Source organism: Perissodus microlepis, chromosome 15 (assembly GCF_051167445.1).
Source record: "Perissodus microlepis isolate ML-2025 ecotype Zambia chromosome 15, ASM5116744v1, whole genome shotgun sequence".
In the NCBI taxonomy this organism is placed as follows: domain Eukaryota; kingdom Metazoa; phylum Chordata; class Actinopteri; order Cichliformes; family Cichlidae; genus Perissodus; species Perissodus microlepis.
This window is the reverse complement of record NC_140475.1, coordinates 1,259,845-1,287,839: the sequence shown is the minus strand read 5'-3', so window position 1 is coordinate 1,287,839 and position 27,995 is coordinate 1,259,845. Positions and strand designations below refer to the sequence as shown.

General features: G+C 40.6%; 1 protein-coding gene across 1 annotated transcript; it reads right to left on the bottom strand.

Annotated features, from left to right (window-relative positions):
* Position 1: 1 nt before the first annotated feature.
* Positions 2-27,995, bottom strand: tdrd6a (tudor domain containing 6a). Its single transcript, XM_084954345.1, has 18 exons — positions 27,690-27,995; positions 10,579-16,253; positions 10,257-10,336; positions 9,352-9,414; positions 9,204-9,258; positions 8,685-8,764; positions 8,445-8,499; positions 7,648-7,703; positions 7,029-7,092; positions 6,843-6,904; positions 6,647-6,665; positions 6,136-6,215; positions 5,107-5,161; positions 4,968-5,023; positions 4,819-4,882; positions 4,297-4,370; positions 2,951-3,005; positions 2-1,292 (listed from the first exon to the last, which is right to left on the bottom strand). Exons 2-17 carry the CDS (start codon positions 16,175-16,177, stop codon positions 2,961-2,963), a joined length of 6,507 nt encoding a protein of 2,168 aa, XP_084810471.1. The 5' UTR covers positions 16,178-16,253; positions 27,690-27,995; the 3' UTR covers positions 2-1,292; positions 2,951-2,960.

The window sequence follows — 27,995 nt, the reverse complement described above, 5'->3', positions numbered from 1 at the left end:
AAAATACTAAGGCAACAAGACGACAGAAACAAACCATAAGTAACAGGCAGTGAATTAAACCTGTCTCGGTTATGAAGCTTGCTCCGGGCGTTCTGTGAATGGGAGAAAGGAGAAAACTGACAAGCAACAGGGTGTCAAACATAAGGCCCGAGGGCCAAAACTGCCCTAGCAGAGACTCCAATTCAACCCACTGGAGAGCTTTAGAAATACGAAGGACTGCATAGAGTTTGAACTTCTGTCTTTTCATGTGTCTTACAGCTTTTCCTGTTGATCACTGCCATCCGTACCACACCGAAGCATAAAGACATTTTCTGTGAATTCATGGAAACTTTACATTCTAAATGTATAATTACAGGACAGTGTGAGCAATGAAACCTTTTCTGTAACTTTACAGGTGTATCATGTCGTTTCACCCGTCCCACCCGCTGTATTTGGCTACCATGTAAAATTAGTTTGATATCCCTGCACAGCTGGGTGTCCACTAATGTGTGACAACAGAGCTGTGTTATGTTTGTTTATATGAAGCCACAGTCATCTCGTTGCACATCGCCTTACTGATATTAATCAGTGTCCAATTCTATATCTAGACCTCTCTATAAAAAGTAAAGATATCCATCTGCAGCTTGTAAAAGTGGTTTTTAAACACTGGGTATGTTCATAATGTTAAAGCAACTGTTTCCAACACCACGAGGACGATGATCTAAATGTTTTACAGGGACATGAAACATTTCCAAGACGTGTTCCTTTTTAATAAAATGTTACAGAAACACCAAAATGGAACTAATTAAACGGGGAAGCAAAACCATGACTCGTGCACTGAATGTTAATATTTATTGTGCCAACACAAACTTGCTTCAACTCGTGGATTAACACCAAATACAAATTTTTTTTCCATGCATTTCACAACAGCCACTGAAACCAGAGCAAATAAACTCAAGACTCAAACATCTAAAGAATTGTTTGGCAGTTTATCAAAACAAACTCCTCATGTTTTATCAACTATTACCATATAAAGACTTTTAGCTTCATGGCTGTTTGTTTTTAGAGGAACAATGAAATAAGCAGATCAAAGGGTATGAGCGATAGGACGATAACACACAAAGAAGCCAAAACAATGACAACACTTGCATTGGGCACTTAAAATGAACACAGAGAAAATGAACTGAACCTATCTGAAACAACACAAAACAATAAGCAGTTACAGTAATCTTCTATTTAACGTCCAAAAAGAAAAGAAGAGGCAGTCACTCTGCCGGCTGCTGCTCAGCAGAACAGCTTTGACAGCTGGATTCCTAAAAGGAAGTTAACAGCAACAAAGCAACAGTCAGCAAATACGGCTTTTTGTCTCCTCCTACTTTCAATGGTAACGTCATACATCAACATCATAACTCATTCAGAACAAACAGACAGGTATCTGTATCTGCTCATGTTCCAGAAAGCAGGTTTAGTGGAAACTCAGATGAAGAAACTGTGACAAAACGCCAACTTCAGCTCTGAGTCAGTTACAAGAGCAGCAGCGTGTGGTGCTAACCTGCACCGTGACAGGTTTTCTTCAAGACGCCCCGAGTTTCTGTGCCTGAAGCAGCTGACAGTTTTAATTCTTCATTCATACAGTTGATAAAGATTTGATACCTTTTAAAAGACTCAAGGTTTCTTTTAACATGGCTGCTTTCATAATCAATCTGTCGTCAATGCAGGGACTGAGAGCAATCGCTCAACACTGCAGACTCACTATCACAGAAACAAAATCTAGAATCTACCGCTGTGTGAAAAACAAAGTCGTCACAGGACTCTTACAAACCTGAGAAACCCTAAATCCACCGTCACATCTCTATAAGAGCAAAGGTTTGAGCTACATCTCAGCCTCAGTAAAGTTGGAGTTCATGACAGTAAAACTACAGAAACACTGAATAAGTAGGAATTATTTGGAACGGCTGCCGGGGGAAAGCCTCTGGCAGCACAACTTAGGTTTGCAAAGTTACATCTGACTTAGGGCTGTTACATCACAAACACCCCATACAAACTGTCACAGTGGTGGAAGGCTGAAGACCTGGGTTTGTTTTGCAGCCACGTGACCTGGACACTTTGTACTCACTGAGTCAACCAAACTTAAGCTCGACTAGAATTCAAGCACAGCAGCAAACCTCCAACAGAACGGCAGAAAAAGAAAAGAATCACAGTGTTGCAATGGCCAGACCTCAACACAGCTGCAAACCTCAATGAACTGAAGCTTTGTTGTGAAGAAGACTGATCCAGCATTTCTGCCACAGTGTGTCACAGACAAAATGATTGCTTCAAGTAACTGCTGCTGACCACTGGTTCAACAAGCTGCTCTGGCTGAGTTCTGCTGCAGTTTTAAATGCTGCCTTACTTGAAGGTTTGAATCTCAACAACTTTGCCGCTGCAGATCACCGAGATTAATGTCTGATATCACAGAACAATCATTCTTTAAAGGAAAAGAAAAAACACCCTCCAGTTTGGGCCACATAAGGTTGCTGTCATGTACACTCCCGTCGGGTTACTGCTGAACACCTCATCTACCAACACACACAAAAGCCAAGTGTAAAAGTTGACTGACGAGGCTGAATAAAATCTCTTTTCTATTCATCGATCATATATTGATATTTTAGCGCTCCTGGTTTTTTGTCTGTTGGAAATTCTGGTATCGAGCTGCACTGAGTTGACTGCACCATCAGAGTTCAGTTAGACTCAGAGTTTGTTACACCTGCTTTCTGAAACATCACTCAACTCCACACTCGTGGTTATTTATTATATTTTAATATGAGCATCAAAGAAGTTGAGGCACAAGAAAGTGATTAGACATGTTTGCAGAATAAGAAGCACCCAATGACAGGCTCTTCATTTCTATTACTACTTCCTACTCCAATGGTTACATTGTATGAATGCTGTTCTTTCACCTGACCGGATTATTCTGGAGAACAAAACTTACCAAAACTGTCCTAAGGAGAAGGCAGTTCATCTGTCAGCACACCATCATCAAAACTCTGGAAATGTTAAAAGGTTAAATGAAAAAACAGTAATGTGTGTTTGGTATTCTTTAGGCTGACATGAGTGCCTTCTAGATACGTCGGTGGTACAATGAAGAGCACGTGCATAAGCAGTGTGCACTGAACATACTGTCAAATACCCAACAGAAAATGTAAGCACTTGCAGTCATGTGGAAAAAAAAAACATTCACAGCACTCGTGCAGAAAAATGAAGCACACCTCATGGTTGGCCATCTTGTAGAACAACAGTTATCATGAGCAGCAAATAATTTTCTGTATGTGTCAGTCTCAGTATCGGAGAAGGATCCACTCGTCTTTGCTTCAGTTCACTGAGGTTTTTTCCTCAGCACAGCATTGTAACTGGGCTGAGTCTGGACTCTGGCTGTTCTATTTCTTTTGCAGATCTGCTGCTGTGCGTAGGGATCATTGTCCTGTTGCATGATCTGATTAAACCAAGCTTCAGCTGGTGGATGGACGGCCTCACATTTGGCTTTAGAATATTTTTAAATACAGAGAAGTGCCAAAACTCCTGCTTTTACAGAGGTGCTCACACCTGAAGATAATCAGTTAATGAAATGCATTTGAACATTAGCACCTGGCTGCTACTTAATTAATAAGGAAGCAGTAATAGTGTTCTTAGAAATGTGTAGAGTCCTGTGAAAACTCTTCCACATGACTGCAGGAGTGTAGAAATACACGACAAGTTAGATGCTTGAATGTTGCTCCCCCTGTTAGCTGGCCATATTAGTACTTTTCAGTGCCAAAAAATACATTTTGTGTTTAAGATATTACACTGCTATGTTAAAAATATCATAAACTGCAAAAGAACAACTTTCCAGGAACATCCATAGCCTAAAAATGGTAAATGGCCTGTATTTGTATAGCGCTTTACTAGTCCCCTGTAGTGCTTTACATTCACACACTGGTGATGGCAGCTACATTGTAGCCACAGCCACCCTGGGGCGCACTGACAGAGGCGAGGCTGCCGGACACTGGCGCCACCGGGCCCTCTGACCACCACCAGTAGGCAACGGGTGAAGTGTCTTGCCCAAGGACACAACGACCGAGACTGTCCGTGCCGGGGCTCGAACCGGCAACCTTCCGATTACAAGGTGAACTCCCAACTCTTGAGCCACAATCGCCCCGCATAGCCTAAGGTCAGTGAATCATCAACCATGTGATATTTATGACAGATGTCTTTTAGGGACAGTCCTAAAACATAAAAGATCAAGTCTCCATATTTAGATTTAGACTTTAAACTGAATTCACTCATTTTTACCTTTCTTACCTCATTTTGTTGGGAAGGTGGACGCTCCTGCAGCTCACACTCCTCCGTCAACATTTCAGCTTCCTCTTTTAGATCTGAAAAACAAGAATACATGAGTATATAATGAAGCGTGTTTCTTGATGCACGTTTATGTTTATGCATACACACTGGAAATGAAGGCTTACAACAAGCATGGTCCTAGTTTAAATGAATGAGGTCAGTGTATGTACAGCTAAAGCTTCAGACTCCTCTCAATGCTCTGTGTCAGACTGTACTTTCTCTTCTTGGCTCCACACAATGTTATTGAGAGGGGGTATCCATGCTGTGGTCACCTCAGACACACAGCCCTTGCTGTGGGTACAGAGGGTCCACCCACCTGCTGATGAAACCTTCTGCTTGAAATGAGCAGCTGTAGTAGCTACAGTGGCTTGGCTCAGTGCAGGTTACACAACCTTTAGCTGAACTGTGAATCACACCAAGCTACTGTAGTAGCCCAGAATTAAAATACAAAGCTGTAAATGAGCTCTTTAATTTAAACAGTACCTCTACAGACGTCTGTCAAACAGATCTCTCCAACAAGACAGGTCACCTCTTCAACAAGGCTATTCTGCACAGGAATACAAACAGTGTGTATAGTCTCTGCAGAGATACAATGTTACATTTAAACCTCAAATTGGAAAAATATGCATTACCAAATCTGAAGATTTAATAGCTGTGGAGGTCTGTGGCTCAGCATCAGATTGTAAAGCTGCAACAGAAAATATACAGGAAATGTAGCCCTATGCGTGTTATGTAATCAGATCTGATATTTAAAAAGCCAAGATGACACACCAGAAAGTGTATCCTCACGAAGACACAACGTCTCATCTTCGGTTATCGAGTCGTCCTGAAACAAAAAGATCACACTCATCACTTTAAAGCCCGCTACAACAAACATAATCAGCTCGTGTTCAGTTTAACATCTGCTACATTTTCACTGATTCTTTTAGTTTCGTTTCAAGTGATAAGAAGTTTCTTTCCTGGCCAAGTACATTTTATATGTGCAAGTCGTTAAGCCTTAAGGACCTGGTCTCATTTAATGAATTTAGGGCAATTTTAAATGATCTGGATGCAGTTGTTTCAAGCTGCACGTTTTGCCTGAATATTATTACCTTATTCCTGATAGCAGACAAGCACTTTTACTGTTTGTTTTTTTTTTTTTTTTTTTTAATTGACACCAAAGTTTAAAATTGTATTGGTTTCTGTTTCATTTTCATTTATATTGCCTCTACTAAACTGGTCTACGATTTTGATGTGTGTGCAACTAAATTTATGCAAATTGTGATAGTTCTGCTCTTTGTTCACCAGGATAATCTCATTAAGGGGTCCCCCCCTAAATGAAGTTTAAAAAATAAATCTGCTAACAAACTTAATACTTCCATGTGTCCCTTCTTAGGCCGAGACGGTAATTTTTATAGTGTAAATAAATCCAGTTTAACGTTTCGGAGCTGTCGTCACCTTCCATATAAACATCAGCACTGAGCTCGCACTTGGACATAAAATAATGAACTGGAATTAAAATGTTTGTTACCGCTCTGTGCACCAAATCACCAGATTCATGGTTTTCTGCAACATTTAATCTTTTCACTTATTTGAAACAGTGTTGAACTTAAACACCTTGATCACCATTTCCTCATCATCATCTGAGAACGTCTCTTACTGGAGGAGGCAGCACTCTGGCTCTGCCTGGCTTAACAAAGAAAGCTGATAACCACACCCGTTATCACCAACCTGGGTTTTTGGTTTTGTCGAACCAGCTAATGCGACCAAAGCCTGGCTGTGTTAAACTTGGTTTGTACTATACCCCTCTGACGTTCATACCCCGCTAGGAGTAGTAGTCCACGGTCCTCGATTCTCTAGGGCAACATCACCACCTTCCACTGTGTTCCCTGAAGGAGTGTCTGTTAAAGTAATAACACTTCATATCAACGCCACATCTTCACCTCATGTTTAATTTCATTCTATAATAAACAGTTTTGGCAACAAAGAGAACAAAGTGTGGGCATTCTCTCATCAAGCCACTAATCAATAACTTGTGCAGACATAACCTGCTGCACAGCAGATTACATTTAAATGAGAGCTCAACAAGGACAAAAACACCTCCTACCACAGCCGATGTGTTCCAGTCTTTGTCTTTAACTCATCATTTTATTGTATTTTTCTTCATGCTGGCTAAAAGAAATTTTGGCTGTCTGCTCCAAGAATAAATAATTATATTGGTACAACGCCTTAAAAATGGTTAAAATTTATCCTCATATTTGTTTATATTAATAATGTAATAAGAAGTTTGCAGTGTCATGTGTTGTGTAACTCAGTATTAAAAATGACTCACCAAGTGATCCATTCTGGACCTATAAAAGAAGAAGCTACTTTACTGTCAGGAAATACAGAGACAAGAGAAATAAAGTGTTCTACAGGGTCAGTATGTGTCACATAAATTTACCGGTGAAAAGCCTAATCACGTATGAGCTATACAGCTGCAAGACATTGTTGTTTAGTTACTCTGAAAACCAACAGAAACAAATTACCGTTTCCTCTGCTGTCACACAGCTCAGACAGTCTTCACCATCACCACTCGCCTTTTTTTGCTCTGCAGTAAAAAAAGCAAAAAAAAAAACAAAACTGCGTGCATAGCTAAAAAGAGGACTTCACAGAGAAACTGAATATTACTCAGAAGCAGTGAACTGTACACTCCCTGATCTGAAGTCTGATACCTGTGCAGACATCTGTTACGCAAGCCGCTTCAGCACAACAGGTCACTTCTTCAATCTCATCACCCTAAAAAAAAATAAATAAATAACAAAAAATAATCTTGGTGATTAAAATATTTTTAGTCTAATTTTACAATTCTGTAGCTTCAAATCCATTTCTGCATGCGAGTATATTTTGTAACCTCTGCTTGTTTTCCGTAGCAAATCCCAATCAAAATCTGTGCTTTTTAACATATTTTTAAAATAGAAATTCAGAACAATGTTGAAATTATGTTTTACACTTCAAATTAGAGACTACACAATCAATATAAAAACTGCACATGGCCAAAAAAATAAATACATTTTAAAAAGCCGATCTGAAGACATCACTTCAATGTGTTTTTCAATATTTACTGAGCAATATATCCTCAGCCATGCATCCCATGAACTGATTGCAGATTTTGTTTGTTTTTTTGCCTTGTTGGTCAATGTATTCTGTGCACTGTCACCACAATATAATTTTTTATTTTATTTTTTAAATACATGAGCATGTCCCTGGTGGGACAATGCATCACCACTTAAAAGGCAGTTGTTGGCAGTCAGAAGACAGCGCACATACAGACACACTCCACTATCTAGTTACCTTCTGCAGCGAGGACACCGTGTACGTGAGGGGCTCACTGGCAGCTTCCTCAGTGTCTGCGAGATCCAAACACAGACAAGCCAGAAAGAGTTTTAAATGGGGAATGATAGCTTACTTGCTTAAAAAAAATAAAAACATCATTGGCATATCTATACTATATTGCCAAAAAGTATTCACTCATCTGCCTTCACCAACATATGAATTTAAGTTGCATTCCAATCTTAATCCAAAGGATTTAATATAATGTCCGGCTACCCTTTGCTTGCAGCTAAAACAGCTCTTCCATCTCTTCCACCACAAGGTTTAGAAGTGTGTTTATGTTCTAGAGTCTAGTGGCAGCATGCTTTACACCACTGCATCCAAGGACCTCTGCACCTCAGCATCTGCTGGCCCTGCTATGTGATTTTACGTGACCTTCCACTGAGCTGCAGTAGCTGAGCTGCTGTCATTTCCAATCACTTCTACTTCGTATTAATACTTAGTAGCGAGGACATTTCACAACTGAACTTGTTCCACAGGTGGCATGCTAACACAGTAACACACTGGAATTCACTGAGCTCCTGAGAGCGACCCATTCCTTTACAAATATTTGCAGTAGCAGTCTGCCTGCCTAGATACTTAATTCTATTTGCATGTGACCATGGAAGTGATTGGAACACTGAAATTCACTGATTTGGATGGGTGAGTGAATACTTTTGGCAACATGGTGTACTGTTATTTTCATGCGAGGTTCATGCTTGCAGCCTTGCATTTGAACTTAACATGTAAATATCAAATCTGGCAAAATCTTATCAAACCTGAATTTGGAATGTTGAGATGAACCAAGGACTCCTCATCGCTCACAGAGTCACTCTGAAATAGAGCAGATTAATCTTTACTCACCTGAGAGTTCCAGATGGGACTATATCAGTGTAGTAAGAGCATTTTACCCTTAGTCACAACAGTAAATAATCAATCTGATATTTACTAATCATGACAAAAGCAGAACTGCTTAACATCTATACCAATATTACGGTATATCCTCGTCCCCAGCATACCTCAGCTTGTGTGGTAGCACATGGAACCTCTTGCTGACTCATCCCATCTCCGGCCTCACTTTCCGGTTCTTTGGGAGCACCTTTGTGGACAATTGCACCCATTTATACCCCATATCATCAGCCTGAGACATTTCTCAATACGAGTACTTGTGAGTACTTGTGTTCTTTGAAACATCATCAGTTGTGTTTTCTCTCATCAGTAAAACCATGACAAACTTTCACACCTTATACTAAACTGAATCAATTTCAGATTTAGTCTTCTATAGTCTTATGAAATGTAGTCAACTAAAACTAGACTAAAACTAAAAGCATTTAGATCCTTAAATTATGTCTAAAACTTAATGTTTCAAAAGACTATGACTTAAACTAAATCAACGCTGTAACTGTGGCCGTCAGCTGGCCAAACTACAGAAAGTACAGAAAGTAACCCCGTTCTTTTTTCATTCCCTTTCAGTTTAAGCCTTTCAAAATGAAAAACCACCGTATCAAGAGTTGGATGACAAAATAAGAAGCACTCACTGCACAACTGCTCCTCAGGAGGCACAAGGGAGGGCAGCACTAATTCAGTCGGAATCTGAAAAAAAGAACAAAGTAAACAAAATGATGTCCTTGTCAATGTTCTAATAGTTGAATCCAATCAAATGTCTTGTGCTGTCATTTCTTGTACCTGTTTTGAGACTTCAGTTCCTAGATCAGTACTTTCCATGAGACTAACAGCGTTCCGCGGAACCTTGAGAAAATGGAAGATACCAATATGTACGTATGTGATCAACAATTTTAAATTACAGAATGACGCTTTAAAGTAGGGCTGTGCGATATGACCAAAATCTCATATCCTGATATGACATTTCTCATCCCGATAATGACATATATCACAATATAGTGCATTTTCTGTAAATTCCGTGAATCTTGGGCAACTCGACTTGTGTGAAGTTTTTTTTTTTTATGCATGAAACTATATTTTTAGTTACAAGTTGTAACGGACGCCATTTTCTTTGTGAGTATTTATTACATGGCGTGGTGCGGGGAAAAGCCTGTTCTAACGTTTGAGGTGTATTTTGAGCACCTGGCGGTTCTTTTTGGTTCTCGTCCATAAACTCTCTCCGTACTCTTTCACGTGATTCGTGCTTAGGTGGTAGAAGAGGTTTGTCATGTTTGAGTCTGAAGTGGGGACCGGTTTGCAGCATAATTTGCATCGTACAGTTTTCTGGTCCGCGTCAGACTTTTCCTAACCAAACCATGTCCATGCTACAGAGGTAGCCCCTCGTTTAGAAATAAGGTCCCTCGATTTGTTTTGACTGGTCCTTCTGTTTGGAGCTAACTGGTTCTGCCTCATCATCAACGGCCATGCTGGTATTCTCTGTGCCTGCATGGTGGCCATCCAAACGATGAAAAAATATTGCCGTAAACGGTTTATTTTGCGACACCATGAAACAAACGATAGTGTATAATATGAAATTATAGATGTTTTCATTTTATCATCCAATATATTTCATCATATTGCACAGTCCTACTTTTAAGGCTTTTAAAAAGATCATCAGTTTATTTTGACATAATGAAGTTTAAATCTACCAATTTCACAGTTGTCCTACGGTTCAGGGAAGTACCACTTCCTACAGAAGCTGTTATTCCATCTTGGTTTTTGGCTAGATCTGGAAATAGAAAAAGGAAAATGCAACACATATGAAATCATTAACTTGCATAATAACTGACAACATGTGAGACTCAACTCTGAGTCCATCAGACTCCAGCAAGCAAATGTAATATTATTACACAGGTATTTTTCCAGAATGACATGGCATTCATTATGATTTGAGCAGATTTGAACTCAACCATATTGTGTGCTAACAAGGAGAAAAACATTTTTAAAAAGAGAAATTAAGCTCTTTCTTACCAGAAACATTCATGATGTCAAAGCTGTAGGAAACTGCGTTCATCTCTTCAAGTAGAGATTCCTTGTCAGTTTTTGCAGTTCTCTCTAGGTCATCTGTTGTCTCTAAAAGGTTCTCATCCACTGGAGAACTTGAGACGTTGGGCCCAAGAGGGTCCATTACCAAGGCTTGCTCCTCTTCAGGTTCTTTGTTAGTGTCCTCCATGTTAAAGTTCATAGTCAAAACATTTTGGTCTTTGTCATCTTGGTTATCAAGTGGCGACAATATACTTTCATCTATACCACTATCACCAGGAAATCTGTCCTTGATCAATATTGCAGAGGCTTGGACTTCGATCTTCTCTGTGGAAACACTTTCTTCTTGGATCCCAAAAAACTCAAGATGAACTGAATCTTTAGAGGACTTTGGAGTACTTAATTTTTGTACCTCATCTTCTGTGCAAGGCTCAAACTGATCAGTGCTGAGCTCGTCACTGTTGTCTTTCTCAAAGTGGATATGAGATTTGTCTGCTTCTTGGGTTTTGGGATTCTCTACTTGATCGTCAGGTACCACAGACTCATTTACAGATGAGTCAGTCTGCACTGATGCTTCATCTGAATCAGGCAGTTCATCTGCTTTGGCTTTATTTTCGGTTATGAAGCTCTTCCACCAGGTTTTCATCAACTCGTTTATCACCTGACCTTCGCATTCCACCTGCACAAAGATTGTTCCTGTAGCTCTTGCTAGTTTTGTGACAGTCAACTGCAACAGTTTGACATCTATGAGTGCAGACAATTCAACCTTTGCTCCACTTTCCCAATATCCACACAAAACATCAAAGCCTTCAAGCTCGCACAAAAATGCCTGTGGTGGAATCTTCAACAAGCAAGGTGGCATTTCTCTCACATCTGTTATGCTGACTGTAGTCTTGTTTCCATAGTCCAAAAAGAAAACAGAGAGCTCACCCTCATTTTTGTCAATGACCTCTGCACGATACCAAAACTCATCGTCTAAAAAGCGAGCAATACATAGACTTCCAGGAACAAGAGCATCTGGATCAATATGGTTCTGACCTGCTGAATTCTCAACTTCTGAGAGACCTAATAAGATCTCATCATGTTCTTCTGAACTAGCAGACTGACACCAGAAAGTCTGATCATCATTTATGACTGTGACATAGGCTTCCAATTTCTGCCCCTCAAAAAGGTCTTCCAGAAAGTTATGTGGGGAGCAGTGGCTCAGCACTGATCTCTCTGGCACTTCTCTGATATCAGATACCTGGGATGGCTCCTTCCTTTCCTTTACTTGCTCAAGTTTCTCTGAAGTGATTTCAGGATCTACAGTAGGCACTTTATACGTAACTTTCACACCATTGTCTTCAAGGTTAACTTCCCACACAGACCCAATTTTCCTGACAAACTGGCACTTGAACACTTTTTCTCCACTGCTAGAAATCTTTTCTTTGAAAGCCGACACCACATCTGGATCAACTACAACCTCTTCCCCAAGACCAGCAGCATCACTCAGCATACAGTGTGTGCTGTACATTGGCAGCTGCAAGAATTTCTCGTGGAGTCTGCCCATCTTGGAAAGTGGAGTCATGGCTGTATTACCAAAATCAACAAACTCAATGAGAGCCATTGCATCACCATGGAGTTCTCTTACAACTGCTCGGTACCATGAGGAATCATCTGCGAACTGTGCTTGAACAAGGTCATCTGGTAGCAATTCTTTGAGCCTGTTGGTTTCTGGAGTTGAATTGGGGTCATTGAGCTTTTCTACCAGGGAATATATATGATCCTCATCCCTTACACACTGCACATAGAAACTTAATGGGCTGTTGCAATGTGACACGTAGACATCTGCTACCATACCAGGTGTGATAGAATTTGAGGGCAAGTCTGAAAGTTTAGGAAGCTTTTCAGCATTACTTTCCTTTTGGGATTCTGTGCCATTTACTGTTGACTTGAGTTTCTTGGTATCTGTTGGAAGATCTGAAGATCTGACATTGCCACCAGCAGATGACTGCCTTTGCTGTGGAGGTGTGTACAACTCTAGTCGTGGACTCTTGATCCTTTGACCATTTTCATGAACTGACTTTGTTGTTTTGTTCCAAAGGTTCATTTCATTAGATTTCCTGTCATCCCTTAAAGTAAAAGGAGGTTTTGAAGCAGAGAAACTGTTTTTCTTCAGGAATTGTGTGTCATCTTCCATTTTTGTGGTCCGTTTTGTCTTCTTTTGCGAATAACTCGGTGAAGCCTCAAAAGCTCTCCGACCATGGCAAACAACCTGGCTTTCTGTGTGCATCTCAATCTGAAACTTTTTCTTGAGCTTTGAATTGATCTGAGTGTTTCCAAGATAGAGCTCAACTAGCACTTTCCCATCAGGTTCTCTGGCCACTACTAGCGCTCGGAATTTGCATTCTGTTGCAGTTGTCTCAAACCAGCTGTTCACCTCACTGGAAACATTAGCAGGGACATCAGAAAGACCACACACCACTGCTTGCACAGGCACAGACATGATGTCGTTTGCCTCTCTGGGAACTGGGAGCAAGTCAGATTTATCTACTTCAATAGTGTCCCCGTAATCCACAAAGTGAACCAGGAGTGCTGGCTTTGTGGCCTTGATCTGCCCTCTGTACCACTGCCCATCAGTATACCTTGCAAAGCACAGAGTTCCAAAGACTGCTGGAAGCTTCGCATTCTCAAGCTGACGACAAAAACTGCTCACTTTCATCTTGAGGTCATTAATCACATCAGCATTCTTTTCAAGCTGGCAGTAGAACTGATTGACATTGTTCACACATGTCACTGTGACCTCTTCCTCCATCCCAGTTTTGACACTGTGTGTTGAGTAGTAGTATGTATCCAGACGAAAAGATGGTCCCATAGCTTTTTTGGGAGGTGTACCTTTCATGACATTTACCATACTAGTGCAAATACTCTCAAATGGAGTTTCTAGATCCACAATGTTGAAAACAATCTTCTGCTCACTGTACATGACAGCATATATGGTGCATTTCAGAATCACAAAGTTGGAAGCAGCCGAGTCCACAAAGTTTTTAAACCTTTCTACTGCCTCTTCGCTCCACTCAGTCACAGCAGATGTAGGGTCATTGGGATTCAACAGACTGCATCGAAAAGCCTGACCATGCAGAGTAAGAAATTCTGGGCCGATTCTCCTCAGGTCTTGGAAGGAGACTGTCTCTGTCTGGCCATAGTCAACAAACAACACATCCACATGAGCGGTTTCATGTTGATGAATCGCAAGGGCCCTGTACCACAATCCGTTACCAGGGTGACGAGCAACACAAGCCGTTTCGACATTTGGCTGAAACTCACTGCCTGCATAGCGTGCCTGTATGTCATCCATGAGCAATTTCAAGAGTCCTGCATTATAAACTAGCTGGCACCAAAAGTCGCTTGGGCTCTCAATGAAGGACACATTGACATCAAGGACACTTCCGATAGGAAACATGTGTTCCTTAAAGGTAGCCATTCTTCCTTCTTTCTGGCTAAGGCCAACTATGTTTTGGACTTGGAGAGCCAATCCAGTGTTCTTATTCCCACATAGTGGGCTGGCAACTGGATATTGTGTGGGAGGCGTAATAGCAGGGTGCATTGTGTCTTTGCACTGCCCTGGTTTGTCAGCCTTTTCAGCAAGACCAGAACTACACAACAGTGTACTGACTTGTTGTTCTCCCTCTGCTTTGGGATCTGTCAGATGGACAACATAGCCACTATCATATTTGGCCAGTACATGTACTTTTAGTTCTTTATCGGTTACTGCTTTTCTGAAAAAGGCAGAGGCACTCTGACTCCATCTCCCATCTTTAGGTCTGACACCAGCCAGAGTACATTTTAGTGCCAATCGTGGCAGCTTTTTGAACTCAGCATTTAGTATCCTGAGGTTTCTCCTATCGACCACTTCTGTATTTCCATAATCAACAAAGAATACCTCGACCTGTGTCTCACCAACTTCAGTCACAGTTGCTCTGTAGAAATCACCATCTGCTGCTTTGACTGCACAGTAGAGTCCAACAGTTGGAATTCTAACAGATCCTTTATTCAGAGAATCTTTGTAGAGATGGTAGATAGTATCCATTAATTCATTCAACTGCTTTGTATAGTTTTGCGTTTGGATGTAAAACTCTGATGGGTTTGTTACATGCTGAACAACTGCCACATGTGAGGAGTTTAGCAGGAGAACTTCAGCAGGCACCCTCTCTGCAACTGCTTTCCCTTCTTTTTCTTCCACAACTTCTCCAGGAGTTAGCATCGTTCTTTCTTGCTGGGCTGGATGCGGTTGCTTGTGTGCTGTGTTGCGGATAGCATAATCTTCCAGTGTTTTTTCACAGTCCAGCAAACAGCCCTCTTTGGAACCAAACAAGATGTTCATGTTTGTATTGTCATCTCCATAAAGAGTGACATAGTGAACACCCTCTGAGATGCTTTGGTACTCAAATTTGGCAATCATCGTCTTGTACAGCAGGAGAGACTTGAGGTAGTCAATTTGGGTGGTTGTCCATCCTACCCCTTTGTCAATGACTCCATGGAGAGAGCAGATGTAGGTGACAACTGGCATCCTAAAGAACTCTGCAGCCAGTGACCTTACATTCTCCACTTTAACAAACTCTTTGGTTCCACTGTCAACATTCAATACTTCCACCATGTTACTGGTTGGAAATACCTGCTGTAGAATAGAGCGGTACCATTTGCCATCACTTCCTCTTGCAGAACATGGAGACCCAATCATATCTGGGCCTATAACACAATTGGGCATTCTCCCTTCGCAGCTCTGTGTAAGTTGATCTGACAGTTTCTTCAGTTCTTGAGAGAAGACCTTTAACTGGCAAAAAATCCTCTGTGGGTTTGTCACTTCTGTTAAAACGACTGTCTCTACAGTTCCTCCCTGTAGCTCTGGGTACATGAACACCTCTTGCTTGCGCAGTTGTTCAACAGGTCCCACGGACAGCCGTTTGATCTCTGGAAAAACCTCAGCTCCACTATGGGGCTGCACTGACTTTAGGACAAAGTCCTGAAAGATGTTTGGGGATAGTTTCTTAGCAAATCCCATCTCATACATTTGTTTGGATATGCAAGGTATGTGCAAGAGGAATGTTCTGTTCAGGACTAGTACTTGCTGCACATGTGCTGAAACACACTCCCCAGTTAGAGATTTCAGAAATTCAAGCGCCATTGGGGACCATTTGTTCTCAAGTGACAGTGGTAGCACATTAGCTAGCACACAAAACTCCACTTCAGGAGGCAGTTGGAAATGCTCCTTTTTACCCCATGCAAGCCTACTTGTGTTGGCACGGCATGTTGTTCCTTTGTCAATGAGGAACACTGTGTATTTCGAGCCATTACTTGAGACTATGCGAGCCCTATACCAAATACTCTCAATCTGAACCAAGCACTGGTCACCAGGTTTTCCTTCCAGTTCTTGCAAAGAGTCCCCAGGGGACTGGATGTCTTTGGCTAGACGTTCATACTCTGCAGTCCTCTCCAGGCTAAATTTTCCCCAGAATTCCACAAGTACACAGTAGGGATGCACATGGACCCTGGATATGAGAACAGTTACATCTGATCCTTGTGTAGGGAGTCCTAAGATTGACGACATTTTGGCAGTTTCATCAAATCTAGCTACCCATGATTTGTCACCTCTCAACACCGCTGCATGAGGATCTGGATCTTATCTGGAAAACACAAGAACACACACACACACTAAATGTAACAACCAGTGGTATAAATTTGATGTTGCCTCATTTGAGTTATCACATTCACAAGATTCTTAGAAAACTTGACCTCTGACCTTGAGATTTGCCACTGAGATTTGAACTTCTCCAAGATTTTTAGCAGATACATACATGGTATGAGTTTCAGAATCCTACATTGCCCCATTCTTGAGTTACTGCATTCACAAACGTGTGTCCACGGCGTGGTTATATCACCTACCCCTAATTTATGTAGTAGAGCAGCAGTTCCCAACCTTTTTTGCCCCATGGACGGTTTAATGTCCGATAATATTTTCACGGACAGGCCTTTAAGGTGTAGCGGATAAATAAAACAAAATAAAATTATACGACCAAGACAAAAACTCTGGTATTTTGTAAATATAATAACAAACGCGAATTCACTGTGTAATTGTGTAACTTTATTAGCAGTATCCTCCTAAAAGGCGCCAACAACATTAAGAGTAACATCCTCCTCTCTGCCCCTTAATGCTCTCTGGTCACTATAGTAACACTTAAATATTTCTTTTAAAATAAGACACAACTACAACACGGGAAAAGACAGTTAATGATAAAAACCCTGAAAACCATACGTTTCACACCCGACCCTCAACTCTCGCGGCCTGGGGGTTAGGGACCGCTGTAGTAGAGCAGAATCTCAGTATGCAGGGGTCAGACAGTGACGCCACAATGTCTAGAAAGTTCTGTATTATTCCACCGCAATCAAGATGCCAATCCCAGTTGCCATTTTTTCAGTGTCCTTAAGTATATCACTTTGTCAACAGCAAAGTCCTCAATGGTCACAGACACAGCTGCCTGTACAGGGCTCGCAAAATTTCAAAATCCCTGGTAGCCCTTCGGGCAGGGACTCTTCAGTTTTTGGTAGCCCAAAATAAATGTAAGTAGCCCGAATAAAAAAGAGAGCAATTTTTTGATTGATGTTTTGTTTCCGTTACAATATTATACATTAAAGTATAATATTGTAATGGAAACAAAACATTAATCAAAAAATTGTTGAAACACAAATTACAACATTGTATAAAAATTACAATCATCAACTCAAACACTTGGTTCTAATTGAACAGAAATTTCTATGAACTTGTAAGAACTGTGTAGGACATGAATCAGTCTGTGTCAGATCCTGAATCTGAAATTTCCACTGAAGTCCACCAAGATCGAGGCCGTTTGCTTTTTGAAGTTTGCAAAGACTGCTAAATTTTGCCAGTGGTAGTTCACTCTTCGCAACATAGTACGCTGTTCTATTTGCAATTGGTGTTTGTTCTGGGAAAGCTATTGCAGACTGAGCAATAATGCATTTCTTGCATTTCTCATGGGTTCTAATGGGGGCCTTTCTTAAAATTACTGGTCCCAGTAACAAAGGCGCTTGTCGACTCAGAAATCGAGGGAAAACCAACAACACACCCGGCAGAACATTATGTTATTTACACGGGTGCACATAAGTGGTCCGCATGTGCGCATTCGCTGTCAAAATAAAAGACGCGCACCAGATAAGAAGTTGCAACGCGCGTTTGCGTCCATATAAAAGGCACTGTTTTTGTCCGCTAGAGTGGGATTTTCACGGCACATTCTGCACCAAATCTCTGTGCGTTCATCATTTGTTTGAAGCCAGCTCACCTCCTGCAACCACTTTTCCGAGAATACGCACTTCTTTTGTGGTTCGGACTCCTTCTGACATTTCTTTGGAGGTGGAGGAACATCACAGTAATTGCTTAAAGGAGCTTCTTCGATATCTTTAAGAGTTCTAAACAAATGTCTGTCCTCCTCCTGAAAATCTTATGTACGCAAACACGCGTTGCAACTTCTTATCTTGTGCACGTTTTTTATTTTGACAGCGAATGCGCACCTGCGGACCACTTATGTGCAGCCCTGGTTATTTAGCTTGTCATGTTGCAGCCACAGAAATTCTTTTGTCCATGAAACCATAAAGCTGCACTTTCTTTTTGCCTTATAGTCTGATTTGTCATAACTTTTCCGTTTTGTGGTAAGCTTTTCTTTGGCTGACACTTCTTCACCCTGACCTGTCTTATTTGGCTCAGCAGAACTAAAATATATATCCTGCTGCTTTTACACAGGCACTCACATAACGCTCAGCGACTCTCTGCGCGATCAACCTCTCACATGTTTGAGCTTGCTGCAGGAGATTTCACTTGTCATGTTTGCATAGTAAGCTAACGATTGATAAGACGATGTCAGAGGAATTGGTGCGCAAATGATAGTCACTCACCAATCAGTGCTGTCGCTCTCTATACACAGTTTGCATGATTGCAAAGTGAAAGCAAAAAACAAGCGCAAATTAAAACGCGATTTCAATATGTCACATATTGACAGTGGCTCACCGATGCCAATGACATAATTACCCAGCTACATTTCCGAAAGAATGCAAAAGCATTGACATATATTTTTCCTTCCTATGATAGCCCGACGGGCAGGGCAGAGATAGATTTTGGTAGCCCGACTGGAAAATTTTGCGAGCCCTGCTGTACTTACTGGTTAACACAGACATGCTGCTTACTTTTCACCTTGTTTGTTTATATATTTCTGTCATAAAAAGAAAGAAGGGTGTTCAGGCTCAGCTAGTTCAGCACAAGAAAAAGTAACATCTTATTTCATCAGTAACTGCATTTGTACATTAATTAAAAGAAAGTTTAACTGGCTAGTATTACTGTTAGCAACTAGCAAGAGCAGCAGTGTTTAAATACGTAATCAACCAGTTGCATACATCACCCATCCTGATAATCAAATTATGTAATTAATGTCCGCAATAATCCGTTGGCAGCAACGTGGTTCAAGTTAACTTGAACTAAACTGAAAACTCAAACAAGTTGTGAAAAAAATGTTAACCAGAATAAAAACACAGACAATAATGTAAGTAATGACAATAACACCCAATCTAAAAAAAACTGAACAGATATACATCATTTGGTTTTCTTTATTTTTAAACTATATAGCGCAGTTAAAAAGTAAATTAATAACAGTAATAATAATAAGATATGGGTAGCATGACAGATGTTTGATTATGCAAACATTTTGTAAGAGTACGTAATGGAAAAATAAGAACTGGATCCAAACAATAATGTGATATTCACAATCCCCATACAGCAGTGTTATTTCCTAAATATGATTTCCTAAAGCTTATGAGGCTTTATGTCAATCATCTTGGATGTAATAAAAATTTTAATTGATTTTTAACAAGACACCACTTGACACCCGATTGACACCAGATTTGATTCTCATCTTTTCACGCCGTTGTCTTTACAGACAGAAAGAATGACACGCATGCACATTAAATAACTACTATTAATAACTAAACTTTTTTTTTTTTAATCTTTAAAATTGGAGTTCACTGACTCTAGAAATAAACTGGACCATATTTAAAAATAAGCAAGAAAACTACTGGCAACTACAAAAATAAAATAAGTCAGTCAAATCTCATCTCTGCTTTTTGCAGATGATGTCGTTCTGTTGGCTTCATCAGGTGAGGGCCTCCAGCTCGCCTTGGAATGGTTCGCAGCAGAGTGTGAAGCGGTGGGAATGAGAATGAGCACCTCTCCTAATCAGACCATGGTCCTCAGCCGGAAAAGAGTGGAGTGCCCACTCCGGGTCAGGGACGAGTTCCTGTCCCAAGTGGAGGAGTTTAAGTATCTCAGGGTATTGTTAGCAAGTGTCGAAAGAAGGGAGTGGGAGATCGACAGACGGTTTGGTGCTGTACCAGTCTGTTGTGGTGAAGAGAGAGCTGAGTGTAACAGCAAAGCTCTCATTTTACCAGTCGATCTACGTCTCTCCCCAACCCTATGGTCACGAGCTGTGGGTAGTGACCGAAAGAACGAGAATCCAGATACAAGCGACGGAAATGGGCTTAGGGATAGGGTGAGAAGTTTGGCCATTCGGAAGGGGCTCAGAGTAGAGCCGCTGCTCCTTCACATCGAAAGAAGCCAGTTGAGGTGGTTTGGGCATCTGACAAGGATTCCTCCTGGGCACCTCCTGGGTGAGGTGTTCCGGGCATGTACCACCGGGAGGAGGCCCTGGGGCAGACCCAGGACACGCTGGAGAGATTATATCTCTTGGGTGGCCTGGGAACGCCTGGGTGTTCCCCCGGACAAGCTGGAGGAGGTGGCTGGGGAGAGGGAGGTCTGGGCTTCTCTGCTTGGACTGCTGCTCCCGCGACCCGGCCCGGATAAGCAGAAGAAAATGGATGGATGGATGGATGATTTTGATATCATTTAACTGTTCTGTAACGAACAAACTGGAGAAGTCTCTACTACAGAGGAACAGTGTTTAAAGCTCTGGAAAGAAGATTATATATATATATATATATATATATATATATATATATATATATATATATATATATATATATATATATATATATAGCATTAATCTTGTTAATGTATATATAGTATATAATAAAATGTATTTATTTTCCCACCAAGTCCTGCAATTTATTTAGATGAAAATTACATGTGATATTTAACTGATTTCAATACTACAGGTGAACAGCAGGTGTTCACAGTCACAGTCAAATGCTGTGGTGAGCCTGGTTGAGCCTGGTTCTGTCGGAGGTTTCTTCCTGTTAAAAGGGAGTTTTTCCTTCCCACTGTCGCCAAAGTGCTTGCTCATAGGGGGTCATATGATTGTTGTTGTTTTTTCTGTATCTATTATTGTACGATCTACTGTACACTATAAAGTGCCTTGACGCGACTGCTGTTGTGATTTGGCGCTGATTGGCCAACATTTTGCTTTTAGCGTTTACACGTGGACGGAGAAATTTTTTCAAACCTGCACGTGTGGACGGGATTTTTTTTTTTTTTTTTTTTTTACGAAAAATCTCTGTTTTCAAAAATACCTGCGTGTGTGTGTGCACACAGCCTTAAAAAACAAACAAAACAAAACAAAAAAAAACTACAGCTAGCCTGACTAAATGCAGTTCAAAATGGACTTTGCAGCAAATTGGGACCACGTGAATGCATTTAATTTCAGTGACACTGTGCTGCTTGCACTGCAGTAACATCACTTCCTCCTGTTGTGATAATCCGGTCTTTAAGTGATGACGTGACAAATTCTGCTTCCGGGCCCAAAGTAGTCTGCATTAAATAAGGCTGTTGTGTTTTTAACATGTTTTAATGCTTTGTATCTTGTTCTATTTAATCTCAAAAAGCCCCTAAAAACAGTCAGTGATCACTGTCGGCTTCTCTTGGTTTTTATTACCGCTAATCATTTAAAAACTGCAGTATATTAGTGACTAACCTCGTATTGTGGATGGATTATCTCGGTGGTTCTAACTGACGTTTGGTCCGTTTACAGCATCCTGCCATGCGATTGCATTTGTCCCTAACCATTAGGAACCCTCACATTAACTTTTATCGAGTGGAAAAAAGTCCACGAACGGTCGTTAGCGTTCGTCCCCCAGCTTTACTGCTTATGTCATGCTAACATAGCTTTGTCGCGCTAGCAATCACATAGCAGCAGCAGCCTTAAGAGGTGATAAAAGACAGGAGGATCCATGCTTTCATGTTGTTTACACCAAATTCTGACCCTATCAACTGAATAACGCTGTAAATATATTTTATATCTATCCATCTATCTATACACACACACACACACACACACACGTAAACCTCAAGACTCACCAGACCTGTCCAAGTTTTTCCAATTTTGTTCTGTCCAATCACCATGTAAAGTGTATTCTCAGTTTCCTGTTGTGAGCCGACAGGAGCAAAGCCCAGTGTGGTGTTCTGTTGCTGCAACCCATCTGCTCCAACATGTTGTGCAGTTAAAATTGCTCTTTTGCATACCTTGGTTGTAACGAGTGGTTAAGTTACTGTTCCCTTCCTATCAGCTCTGACATCAACAAGGCATTTTCATCCAAAGAACTCCCAGTCACTTTATTTTCTCTCTTTTTTGGATCATCCTCTGTAAACTGTAAAGATGACTATGTGGGAAAATCCCAACAATTCAGCTTTATTACCCAATTACCCAAACCAGCCCATCTGGCACCAACAACTATGAAATGTTCTGAGACGCTTAGGTCACATTAATTCCTTATTCTGGTGCTTGACTTGAACTTCAGCAGGCTGTCTTGATTGTATCTACATGCCTAAAAATCACAGAATTACTACCATGTGACTGCCTGATTAGATAGCTGACTTAAAAAGCAGTTGAACAGGTATACATAATGAGTGTATATAACTATATGCTATATTGCTGAGAAAAGAATCAGTAAAGATGTGGTACTTAAAGATATTTTAGACTAAAACTCTGTAACAGATTGTGTGTTTAGGTGGGATAACTGTAAAAATGCAAGCTTTCTAACATTAAAGTTTGGCTTTCAGCTCTACTCACCTAGCTAACCCTATTAATTTTATTTCTCGATTCTGCAATAAACAGTTATGTTTTTGGTGTGATACGTATGTGGTAACCTTTGATGCTGTAACCTTTTAGGTTTTGTTTGGGAAAACATGAAATATTTTATTACATAAAACAGTGCTGATCGCACCTTGCAAACTTCTGCTTTGCCAACTGATTGCACAACTCTGTACACCCGACTGATGAGGAAAAGCTGGAGTGTTGGACTCCAACTTGTCGGTCTGGTGATTTAAAAAGGCTCTCCTCCACGTTATAATTTAGGGCTGTTCGATATAATGATATATATCGGATGACGATATAAAAACATCTATCGTTTCATTTTACGCTATCGTTTGTTTCGTGGTGTCGCAAAATAAACTGTTTACGGCAATATTTTTTCGTTTTGATGGTCATTGTAGTGGCTATATTAATTTCTTAAACTTTTCTCTTTCTCTTATATTTAATATAACCACACTACGGACGGACAAGCGCCTGTTTTTATGCGTTGTTGTTATGAACAACGATGGTAAAACCATCGCGTGTCCGCTTGTTTATTTTCCACATAAACCTTTCACAATAAAGCTCAAGATCCTGTGAGACTTTTCAAAATAAACTGAATCACATGAAAGAGAGTATTTACGGATGAGAAGCAAAAAAAAGAGCCGTCAGGTGCTAAAAAATAAACCTTAGACTCAAACGTTAGAACAGGCTTTTCCCCGCAGCACGCCGTGTAATAAATACTTACCAAGAAAACGGCGGCCATTAAAACTTATGTCTAAAAATGTATAGTTTCATACATCGGTTAAAACACTCGACTCCAGGTACACGACGCCCAGCTGGAAACACTTCACGCAAGTCGAGCTCCCCGAGATTCACATAATTTACAGAAAATGTTAAATTTTTGTGATTTATATCGTTATCAGGACGATAGATGTCTTATATCGGGATATGAGATTTTGGTCATATCGCACAGCCCTATTATAATTATTTATAAAGTGCTTACAAACTCTAACATTAGATAACAGATGGATTTTCCAGTTTGAGTGCAGCTAGTCAATAGGGGTGGGGGAAAAAAATCGATACTGTGTAGTATTCGTGATATTTTGTTTGCTAATAATGTATCGATACAAGGACAGCAGAAATCGATATTTTGTTACAAAAAAAGGTTTTTGTGCTCTGACTTCAGAGCATGTTGATCCTTTTTCTGAGCAAGAATCCTGACATTCCTTCACTGTCCAAATGTGTTTAACTTTTTTTTGGCAGCAATAAACATGACAGTTTACTTATTTTAATTTAAGACATGTTTTATTTTAATTAAGTTTAAAACTTTTTTATTTAATGTAAAATTATATTTTGTTTTAATTTACTTTCAAATTCTTCAGTTGCTGAAGGGGCTGCATAGTTTTCATAAATTGCATAGTTCAGAATAGCTATAATTGTACCAGATGGTTGCATTCAGTTAAGTTGGACTAGACTGTAATACAAACCATTCAGTTTGTCAACAATAAAACTGACTGAAATGAGAGAAAGACTGAGTGTGAGACTTTGATATTAGATAAAATGAATATTGATAAAGTTTACCTTTATGTACAGAATCTGAATATCGCAAAATATTTTTAAAAATTGCAATAATATCGTATCGTGCGTTAAGTATTGTGATAATATCGTATCGTGGGATGTATGGTGATTCCCACCTCTACTAGTCAAACAGCTAAAGCATATTCTCAGTTTCTTAACACCATTTTGCAGCCAGTGACAGCACAAAAGTGAACACTTAAACTGACTTTTAGTTTTAGTGTCATTGTTTTCCTTAGAGATTCAGTCACTAGTTAGTAGGGCTGCACGATTTTGCATAAAATGAGAATCACGATTTTTTGGCTTAGGATTGAGATCACGATTCTCTCACGATTTTCTTTTCCAATATAAATATTTATTGCACTTATTAACTGCACATCAACTTCGTAACAGTTGAGACTGAACATAAAAACAATAAATAAACATAAAAACAACAAATGTCTCACGTTTTGTCGTTGCCGCAAAATGTTGTACTGCTTGAAATTCCGTCTCCACCGTTGCTCGACACTGCGCGTATAGAGCAGGTAGTGCAACAATAGAAAAATAGTTGCGGGACGGCACTGTGTAGCGTTTGTCTAGGGTGTTGATCATTTTCCTAAATCCCTCGTTTTGCACAGTGTTGATGGGAGCCATATCTTCGGTCAGGTGATAAGTGATAGCCTCTGTAGTTTCTTTGTGCCTGCGGGAGTTCGACGTGTATAGGGAAGCGCTGTATAAGGTTCCCGTTATTGATGTTTGGGTGGTTGACTGGGACGGATTTTCTCCTGTCACTTTCTCGTCATCCCTGACGTGCTCTCCGTTGTTTTTTCCCTGCTAATTTTAGCAGCCAGCTTCTGTATCACGTGGAATAAGGCTCCGCCCTTGTCATTTGTTGAGCAGGAAGAGTGAGCGCTTGTTTTCATGCAGATTACGTCCCGGATCAAAATGCGGTACAATCGTCGTCGTCTTTTTTTTTTTTTTTTTTTTTTTTTTTTTTTTTTTAAATCGTTGTCATTTGGAAATGAGATCGCACATAAGTATGATTTTCTAACGATTAATCGTGCAGCCCTACTAGTTAGCTAACATAAACTAATGTAATTCTATTAGCCTCAACCAACCACATGAGGTCACATTCCATACTGACGGAAGATGGCGCAAAACATAAGACTTTAAGCACTTGACACTCACATCTATGTCAGTTTTTGAGAGCAAGGCTTAATGATGTAAATTAAGCTTTATGTGTAGAGTTTCAAGCCCCATTTGAGTAGCGTTTATGTAAAAATACAGTAGTCGTGTCCAAATTCATGGGCTGCATCCTCCCGAGGACCCGGCCTTCGCGGTCTACGTGGGCCAGGTCCTCAGAAGGTCAGGTAGGCCGGAAGTAAACAGCTGTGAAATTGGACGGTCTAGCCTTCTGAGTAGCGTCACCGCTGTCTCGGTGGAGTTTAATAAACTCGGCTGTCTGCTCCTTGCTATCTAAAATATAACCAGTGTTGGGGAGTAACGGAATACAACGTTACGTATTTAAAATACAAAATATGAGTAACTGTATTCCGTTACAGTTACCGTTTAAAAAGGCGGTATTTAGAATACAGTTACTTTGTTGAAATAAATGGATTACACGGCGGTATTTTCCTGTTTCATATTGTGGCGGGTCAGGCCTGTTTGGGTTTTGTTTGACAGCTATGTTCTGTTCCAGGCAGCAGCGTTACGGTTGCCACGGTGACACGCTCTCTCTGCGACTGTGTGTTTCCTGGGTGAGAGAGCGCTTTTTTGTTGTTGTTGTTGTTGTGCTAAGCTAATAGGCCTAAAGAATGTAGCCTTATGGCAGTGTAGTCCGTGCTGCAGGGAGAATGGACTGCCATACCCGTTATGTGTCTGTGAGCGCGAGGAGGGAGAAAAATGTGAGTGGAAAAGTATGAGCTGTCACTGAGCAGAAACAATAATAACCACTACAACCAAGAAGAGTGCCTGACGAGCCCAGTTGTAAGTAAGCTATTAAGACTGGACTGTACACTGTGTTCGTGTTTTCCTCCGAAACAACAAGTTCCATTGGAGCAGCCTTTCAACGCCTCCCTCTGTCTCTATTTTTCGGCTTCGAGCCCGACACGGAACCGATGTATCAGCCAGAGGTCCCTTTACTACGGTTCGGAGCCGCGGACCTTCAGTAATAGTAATAAATCACACAGCAACAGTACATTCATGCAGTTGTAAAAAGCATGATAATATATTAAGTAATCCAGAGTAATCCTAAGTGACTTATATATTATGTTTAACCTGAGTAGCGAAAGTCCGCGGTGATCTGAAAATGATGTGCCGGGAGTTGTGCCGTTCTCAGCGGCTCTAGTGACCCTCAAGCTCTCGGCTAGCTATCGAGCTGGTGGGTAACAGACATCTCCGAAAACGTCAAAGCACTTTTGCAAATATGCGATATCTTGATAAACCGAGCAGATATTTGAAGTTTACACACCCACATTCTCGCCTGAAAATATGTTAAAAGTTTATTTTGTGACCCAGAAAGATTAATAAGAGTAATTTTAAAACTTAGTAGCTGCCGCCATTGCCAGAAACTGGAGTTTGGCTGGGCCGCGCTATGAATTCTGGGATAAGGTGGGCCACGAAGGACACACCCGACCCATCCTTCAAATTCGGGGAAAAGGAGGACGCATTTGCCGGCTGCATTCGGAGAAGTCTACGAATTTGGACAGCCTTCGGCGCGTCGCTGTGACGTAATCGGTCTACAAATGCGGCCTCAGGATGCAGCCCATTAATTTGGACACGACTGCTCCTTACCAACCACCAAGGAACGTATGAGCTCCAATATCAAAGAAAACCGTTAGTAATACCTGTACAAACTCTCCATGATGCAGTAGAAAAAAAACTGCGGTCGTATTATAAGCACATTTATCTTGGTAGCTACTGTAATTACATTCGTTTGTGTGGCCCGCAAAGACCCGCTCTGCAGAGAACTTCACAGGCATACATTAAATTACTGGGTTGCAGTGATGGTAAGTAAATGTGTCTAACAGTGGGGTCAAGTAAAGCCTCAACCGTCTAAATAGCAGGAACTTTTTCTTCTTTCTTTTTTTCCACGACAAGATTTAACTTCCAAATTTTAAATATACTTTTCAATTATTTTAAATATTTTAAACGAGGCGAAAAACAGCACACAGGTTATCACAGAAATGTTTGACAGCATCTTGAAAATTAGCACTATTAGCACAACCCTATCGTTTAGTTATTGTCTTTTCTGACAGTCCAGTCTAGTGTCAGAAAACAACATTATTTCAAACCTTTCATGTTAAGAACTTATTTCAATGCTAACTAATTACCTATTATCACACGTTACTTCAATTACGCGAAAGCTAGCATCATATCAGGTACTAAGTTAATAGGCGAGGGCTCATTATGATGATTGTCCCTCAGTTTAAAAGCACACAGAATTACAGTAGCGAACCATGCAGGATTTAGTACATAACTTACCGTTTTTACACCTGAAAATCCTGCCGAGTGTTCTGGAAGTACCGTCGACGTTAGCTCCCAGAAGACCTGCCACCGTTAGCCTAGCCAAAAAGAAAAAAAACCCGCCCGTAGCCCCAGCGGCGCTAAACTTCTCCTCACCTAAACTTCGCAGATTTAACCCAGTGAGCTAAATGTTAGTCCAGGCTCGGTGTTTTTATCGTTTCGTGTAATTTGTCTACCACTTTTAAAGACTGATTTTCGTGGTAACAAAATAATCGAACTCGACGGCCGATTACCCTTAACAAGTCCAACTCCCTCCCACGCGCG